General features: G+C 27.4%; 1 protein-coding gene across 1 annotated transcript in view; it reads left to right on the forward strand.

Annotated features, from left to right (window-relative positions):
• Positions 1-1,286: 1,286 nt before the first annotated feature.
• The window catches only part of LOC108745618 (monocarboxylate transporter 9-like), a 7,202-nt gene continuing 298 nt past the window's right edge, over positions 1,287-8,190 (forward strand). The window contains exons 1-9 of the mRNA XM_018481886.1: positions 1,287-1,356; positions 3,497-3,726; positions 3,918-4,044; positions 5,240-5,454; positions 5,540-5,630; positions 5,698-5,969; positions 6,957-7,318; positions 7,533-7,831; positions 7,919-8,113. Coding sequence (XP_018337388.1) covers positions 3,538-3,726; positions 3,918-4,044; positions 5,240-5,454; positions 5,540-5,630; positions 5,698-5,969; positions 6,957-7,318; positions 7,533-7,831; positions 7,919-8,113 — 1,750 coding nt within the window. The 5' untranslated portion in view covers positions 1,287-1,356; positions 3,497-3,537. The remainder of the gene's footprint in view (positions 1,357-3,496; positions 3,727-3,917; positions 4,045-5,239; positions 5,455-5,539; positions 5,631-5,697; positions 5,970-6,956; positions 7,319-7,532; positions 7,832-7,918; positions 8,114-8,190) is intronic.

Below are 8,190 nucleotides of genomic sequence, written 5' to 3' on the forward strand. Positions count from 1 at the left end.
GGTGAACAGGTAATACCTGGGCAATAACTGAGCGGAGATAACTGATCATCTAACTGATGATTGGACAGTGCATAGAAATTTTATTAGTTATGGATCAACATAAAACTTGACAAAATTAGACAAATATTACTGAATTTTTTTGTTAGTAACTAGTAAATCTATTTAATATACTAATTATACTGTTATTAGTTGCAATGAATAATTATTCATCAGTTATTTATCAGTTAGTTAATTAACTTTTATTAACCTTCAACTGATAACGTACATAAATGAACTCTGTATTAATGGTAATGTAAGGTCAATTTGACTTCATATCGCTATAATGACTATTTTGTATAGCGAGGAATGTTACGGATAATAGAAAAAATATCAACAGGTGTAAATAATGATTTCGCAATTTATAAGTTCTCAATCGACTGCGAAAATTAATATGTATTACATGTATTTTTCCCACTTCTGTCGTCAAATTAAAAATATTTTAAAAATTATACAGATTGTACTGTTATTAGTTGCAATGAACAGTTATTCATCAGTTGTTTATAAATAATTAACTTGCATTAATAACTTTTATTAGATTTTTATCAGTTTTGAATACATTTTTCTCAAGAGTTATATTTCTTAAAAAATATTATTACTTGACAATTATTTAAAACTTTTTATTTCAATCTTTTTGTCAAGACTTTTGTACATAATTTTTACAAACTTTTTTACAAAATTAATATAATAAAAGTTTGTTTTATCTATATACTGTTATATTTTTTAAGAAATAAAAAATCAAAGAGAATTTACAATTACAAAAATTGCTTATTTTCTAAATTATTGATAATTTGTTTTGTTGCTACATTTAAAGTAAATTTATAATATTAGGTGGATCCATATATTCGTTCGGTTTTTGTTAGTAGTGAAAATTTTTTCCGAGTATCTCCGGTTGCCTTCAAAAATTTTACTTTCAAAAAAATTTTAGCCTTCAAAAACCGAACGAATATATGGATCCACCCAATTAATAATTATAATTAATTATAAAGAATAATGTCCCTTTAATTTATTATTAAATTCAATGACAGTTGACTTAATTGGATTTACAAAGAACTGAAAATGTACATGAGACATTATTTACTTCTACATTTTCTTTTTCCATATAATTCTGTATTTACGGATGCTACAGTGATAATACACATATTTCACTTTGGCTTAAGAATGCATGTTTAATACGACATGATATACTTCTACATAGATAAGAAGACGTCGAAATCGTTTCTGGCATGCTTCACTTAGTAGGAAACTGTCTACCTTCGATTATGGAAGTGTATCAAAATTATTGACGTGCTTTAAATTTATCTATTGTTATTCTGCTAGGTAAATACTTAAATCTTATCTACAAATTCAGCGCAATAAAAATATCAAAATTTGGTCTGATTAATCTATTAAATGAAGGATCTACTGTCTATAAATAAATTACATCTAAATAATGCTAACATATAATTACTATAATTAATCTCATGTTATAATATATCTGTTCAAAAAATTATTACTTAAATATATTTTATATCAATATATTAATTCTAATCAATGCATAAAATCTTTATTCTGTTTGAAAAATTTTTATTTTTTTATTTATTTATACGACTAAAAGAAGATATATCGAATTCAATAAAATAAATTAATATTTTTAACAATATTAGACAAGTACGTTTGCGACTGTAATGTGAATACACAAAAAAAAAGTAAGTGTCCTAAATGTTAAGCTGGATCTTTAATGCCTAAATAGTTCAACAATTCGTGAATTTATTAATACATATTCTGCAAACTGCGCGGCCAATTTTAATTTTCAGTCTTGAAACGCAATTATAACATAATTAGAATAATAATATTACAAATTAAATATGACAAGTAATTTAATAATATTAATATTAAGGCATCTCTTAGAAAGATCTCAATAATTTGATACTGCTAAACATCTTAAAATCTGTAAATTATTCTATTATAAAAGATATTTTTATTTACATATTAATTAGATATTTTTAAAAACAATTTATTGTGTTTATTAAATTATTTATTAAACTGTTCTCTATAAATCATTTATTTATCAGATATTATGGTAGACTTAAATATATAAAATATTACATTTTTATTATTTTACTATTTTCTTATTTTTAATAATATAATAAGTACAATATTTAAATGTTATTTTCGTATTTAGTTTCTTCGACTAAATAACTTTTTTATTATATTATCTAATTTTACGAAAATCGTGAAAAATCGCTTTTTAATATGCTCAAATAAATTAAGGAAGCTAGTATGCTCGATAAATACAAAAATTTGTAATTGAGCTCCAAATTGTATTTATTCAAAATTTTGAGTTTTCAAAAAATATTTATTCACAAAAAAATTATGAATATTTAGCGAGTATACATATTCATTCAAACAAAATATAAACTGAAAAAGAAAGCTCCAACAAGCAATCGTTAACTATAACCGGTATTTTGATGAGTTTAAGTAAAAAAAAAAATGAATTTTATTTATTTTTATTATTGTAATATTCAGATTTTCTAAAGGAAACTTAGAAATTTTGAAAAATATTTTAGAAAAATATACATTTTTTATTTATAAATCGAATAAAGTAAAGAACACCGAACGGTCGCAGTTAGATGTTACGAATATATTTAATCAATTTTTTTGTTCCAAATGTGATTGCGCGCCGATAATGGTCGGACTTTCAACACAATCATTATGAAACGTTTAATAATCCGCTTTAAATAAAATCCCTAAAAAACAAACTTATTGCGAAAAATATTACTCCAGCCAAGGTTCGAATCTGGGACCTTTCAACTTGCCGGGAAGAGTGTCTTAGTCAACTTGACCACTGAGGCTTCGAAAATATTCTCCTCCAAATAAAACCCCTAAAAAACGACAATTATCGGCGCGCAATCACATTTGAAACAAAAAAATTGATTAAATATATTCGTAACATCTAACTTCGACCGTTCGGTGTTTTTTACTTTATTCGAATTACTCATACATGGTTATTCTTCTTATAATGTTTTATTTATAAATCTATTTGATAGAGCGCCATATACATTTCAATATAATTCTGGTTATATGACGGTAATATTATAAATGTTTTATAGGATGAGCTTAATGTTCATTATAATCTGTAGACATTAAATATCGAGATATAGTATTTATTCTTAATAAAAATGTCTTTGTTTAATCTATAAGTTAAACAAGAACGCCTATCGTATAAGTCGCGGACTAAGCGCACGGTGTAATCGTAGTCAGTGTCATTGTTTTTATAGATTTCTGTTTTTTCTTGTAGGCTTACAAGCTATGTGCAGAGTAAAAGAGTGAATATGAAATAAAAATATTTGTAATTATATTAAAAAAATATTAATTTAAATGGAATAAAAAAATATTTATTCGTTTCTTGACGAATAAGAAAGAAACGTATTCACATGAGTATTTTCATTCATTTTTTATTCATTTATTCGAATGTTAGGTGTATTCATTGGGCATATTAAAGGAAGCAATTATCGCAATATGACGATGACAGAAGTGAACGATATGATGATCGATACATCCACTACCAATAACTCTGTCCAAAAAAAAAATAGCATAACTGGAAAGGTAGAAGACCTGATAAGTAAAGGGGACGAAATTACTCTAGAAGATTTGGCACCAGACGGTGGTTGGGGATGGATGATTGCACTAGCAATGATATTAATTATGGTCAGTTTAATAATAATGCATAGTAGATATGTAGTAATGTCCAACACACCCTAAGTTATTGAAATAGATAAATTACTCTTCAAATAACATTTACTTAAAAATCATTTCAGAATTTTTCCCAACATAAATTTGAAGAACTTTGCATATAAATACATAATGAAAAATTAACATTCATTTTCTCGCTATTCCAGTTTACTACAATAGGCCCAATATCATCATTTACTATAATCTTTGGTGATTTCTTCGAAGATTCCGGACAGGCGGGATTCGCATCGAGTCTTTCTAATTCCGTTTTTATGATTACTTATTCTATTGCCAGTAAGTCCATGTGTATCATGTTTAATCATTAAAATTAAAGGAAAAATTAATGTAAATTACATTTGCATGGTTATTAATATTAACTTCTATGTAAATTTAATAGAAACGATTTTGTAAATAGTGAATTTACAAAAATGTATACTTTTTGCATTATTTACTTATTTGGTATAAAACTTTTCTCGGAGGAAGAAATTCTATGATAAGAAAATTAAATGGCTTTTAAAATAAACGTAATTTTTCTGCTCTTATCGGTGTCAGTTAAGTCAGTTAAGTTATCAGCTTCTTGTTGCAAGTTCTGTAACTAACACTTTCATACGAAGAATTAAATCGAATGACACGTGTACTGAAGTTTTTAACCGGCATGTAAACGATTATAATGCATATATTTCCGACATATGAAAATCACAAGGAGTATTTTTATCTAAATTAGTCGAATTTTCGCTTACGAAAAAACGCTCTATTTTATTGTCATGCATTTTTTTAAATATATCATAATTATCAACTTAGAGTACTATTTTTAGTGAAAAAATGTACTTTTATTGTCAATGGAGGTCTTAACATTGAATAGAGACTCAAGATACTAAATTTTATTATAAGTTAAATGAAGTCCTTGACTAATAATAAATTAAATAGAATCTTACTTTTATTATTATACATATAAGCAAATTTATTTATATCATTAATGAAGTATTTTGATAATAAAGAGCACGAAAATATTTACGCTTATGTCTCCTCTCGGATAAGGTCGGCAACTTCCTGAGAGTATTCTTGCTCACAGAAACACTTCTCGAAAAATCCACTGTTTGGAACCGGCATTAAAACTGTAGATCCCATATGCTTGTGACAATTGAATAATTAGCGTGCACATCACAAGCATATGAAAGAGATAAACACAGGCCAGAGACCTAACGTGAGAAGCAGAAGATCTTGATAATATAATGTCTAAAGTAATATATTCTACAAAATGCAGATGTTTGCAACTTAAACATAATGTATAATTAATAGTTAGTAAAATATGATACAAATAATAAATAATAAATCTTATTATAAAAATTATTTAAACATTTAACATTTTTAGTGTATGGAAAATTATATTTTTTTAGATAGCATTTTATTCATATCAATAAAATATTGTTTTTTATTCATGCTTTTTATGTTTTTTTTTCTACTTAAATATTAAAAATGATTTTTGCAGGCTTGCTCACTAATACATTGTTGAAGAGATATTCTACAAGACCAGTCGGAATCGTAGGTGCACTCTTCTTTGCGTTACCTAATATCGTTATAGCCTTCGTCAGAAACATATACGAGATGGCTTTTATCTGTTTTATTCAAGGTTTTGGATTGGGCCTAATTTTTACAATTACCAACACAGTTTTCAACTCGTACTTTGTAAAGAAGAGGGCAAAAGTGAATCAATTAATGGCTAATTATTAAATGTGTTTAAAAATGTTGAATTCTTTTAATTTATCAAAAAATTTGTTCTTCTCTTTAGGTAATGTATGCGTCGCAAGTCATCATTGGGTTAGGTGGAATTATTTTTCCTACATTATGTGAAAAAATGTTGCCAATCTACGGTTTTCGCGGTAAGTGTCACGAAGATAAAGTTCTCGAGATTTGTTATAATTTATTTTTATTTGGTATTTGTGTTAGGTACTGCGGCAATAATAGGTGCTCTAAGCCTTCATAGCATCGTTGGAATGATAATGATGCATCCCGTGGAATGGCATGCCAAGAAGCTGAAAGATGTTCGTGTGGAAAAAGCGCGCGAGAAGGAACAAAATATTTCTCAGGAATTGGCACTGTTGAATCGTCGTTCAACTATTGACGTGGTCCACTTACCTATTAAGACTAAATGGAACAGTCTTTGTAGTCTCAAGGAAGGAAGAAGCTCAGAAATGCCATTGCTAATTGAAACTGTTAAGGTGATAAAATTCATTAAACTTTAAAATCTCTATTTTACTTTGTCAGTCAAATTTTAATTTTTTTAATATAATAATATTTGAACAATATTAAATAAAAATGGACCAAAAAATGTTCAACATAAATGACCAAAAAAAGCCTCTATAATTTATTAAAATTATATAAAAATGTAATTTTAATAAATTACGATAAAAAACAATAAATTAATGGGCTCCTTATTTAGAATAGTAATAAAAAGGCAATAGGAGTTGTCGCTAGATATAATTGCTCAGTCTCAAAAATTAAAATTTATCTTACATACTATGTTACAATAATTTAAAATGAAAGACCTGAACGTTTCTATCCACGTTTGGGCCATCTTCAATAGAAATGATGTATAATTCTATGATTATGTCTGTAAAGAAGTGAGTCTTCCTTGACAAATTTGTTGACCATTAGAGTTCATAGACTGATTGATAACCGAAAGCCTTAATCTATAATATTTTAATTGAATCGTTATTAATGAGAATCAAAAGTAATGTACGTAATTTTAAATCTAAATTGACGATGTTAATCAAATATTATTTATAATTACATGTTCGTGGTTTCGTCGGTTAAGGTGAATTAGTCAGGTTGAGATGAGTTATCCTTTGATTCTCGTTAATAACGGTTCAATAAAAATATTATAGATTCAGGCTTTCGGTTACCAATCAGCCTATAAACTGTAATGGTTAACAAATTTATCAAAAAATACTCTCACCTCTTTACAGACGTAATCATAGAATTATATTTCATTTCTGCTGAAGATGGCCTAAACATGAGCAGAAACGTCCAGGTCTTTTAAATTATTGTAACATAGTATGTACATGACGTTTGAATTATTGTAACATAATATATAAGATAATTTTAATTTTTCACACACACAAAACACTGTGCAATTATATCTAGCGACGACTCCTATTGCCTTTATATTACTATTTATTAATATTTCAAATAATTTTGTTTACAAGGCTTCTGTGCAAAGAGTCGCGTCAGTCCCAGTAATTGAGAATCACGGAAAAGCAAAATCAGGACCTATGTGGGAAAATTTATCGAGACGTACGTCGGCTATCTCGGCTCCTAGCTTAGTTAATTTGGCGAATCGCACGACTTGTATATTGAGCGATATACGACTATTTTATCTGGAAAAGAAGTACAGTGAAAGACAGACAGATAAAGAAAATCGGGAGAAGGAAAAGAAACAAAATAAGAAAATAATAGAAAAGAAAAAGAAACAAAATAAAGAAGTCCAGGAGGAGGAAGAGAAACAAGATAAGGAAATCCAGAAGAAAGAAGAAGCGCAAGACATTGAGAAAGAACAAAAGATAACAGGGTAAACATACAACTATTAACAGCTATTTGCATAATTGAATATATAATATGTACGTCTTAAGATTTTACGATCTGTCAATCCTGTTATTAATTGATATTTTGTCTTTTTACATATATCTCTACAATTCAATAATGTAATTTATTTTTCATGATATTTATAATGTATAATTCCATCTTTATAATGTACACTTTGATTTATCTTGCCAACATGAAAGGTATAAAACCATTTTGAGAGAACTTGTGGACATATCCTTGGTGAAGAACTTCTGTTTTATAAATTTTTTCTTTGGCGTCAGTTTTGTGTGCTCTTCCGACTTTGGTTTTTCTTTTCTTCTTCCTCTTATGATAACTGATGCGGGGTACCCAAAAAATTATGCAGCACTGAGTGTCACAATTAGTGGAATAGCTGAGCTGGCATCGAAAATTTTATTGTCAGTTTTTACACTTATAATAAACATAAAATCAAAGTATATATTCTTTGCTGCCACAATCTTGATGGGATTTGCAAGAATAGGTAATTATTTAATCCTAGCTGAGTAAATAAATTGTAGGAAATTTTTGGTATCTAAAATGGCATATATATAAAACTCATAATATATAGGTTTTCTGCTATGTGAACATACACTTAAAGGCGCGTTAATTACAATAGCATTAATTGGCGCTGTGCGATCGTGGTTGCTAGTTCCGCAGCCTTTAGTTATCATAGAAGATCTCAATATAGAAAAATTTGCCTCGGCTTATGGTATCAATTCTGTTATCAGCAGTTTAGTCACGATAATTTTTGGTGCCATCGTAGGTAAGTTGAGAAAGACTGTTATATAATATCTAATCTGTATTATATATATATATATATATATATATATATTGTTTAAT

Source organism: Trachymyrmex septentrionalis, unplaced genomic scaffold (assembly GCF_001594115.1).
Source record: "Trachymyrmex septentrionalis isolate Tsep2-gDNA-1 unplaced genomic scaffold, Tsep1.0 scaffold14, whole genome shotgun sequence".
Classification (NCBI taxonomy): Eukaryota; Metazoa; Arthropoda; class Insecta; order Hymenoptera; family Formicidae; genus Trachymyrmex; species Trachymyrmex septentrionalis.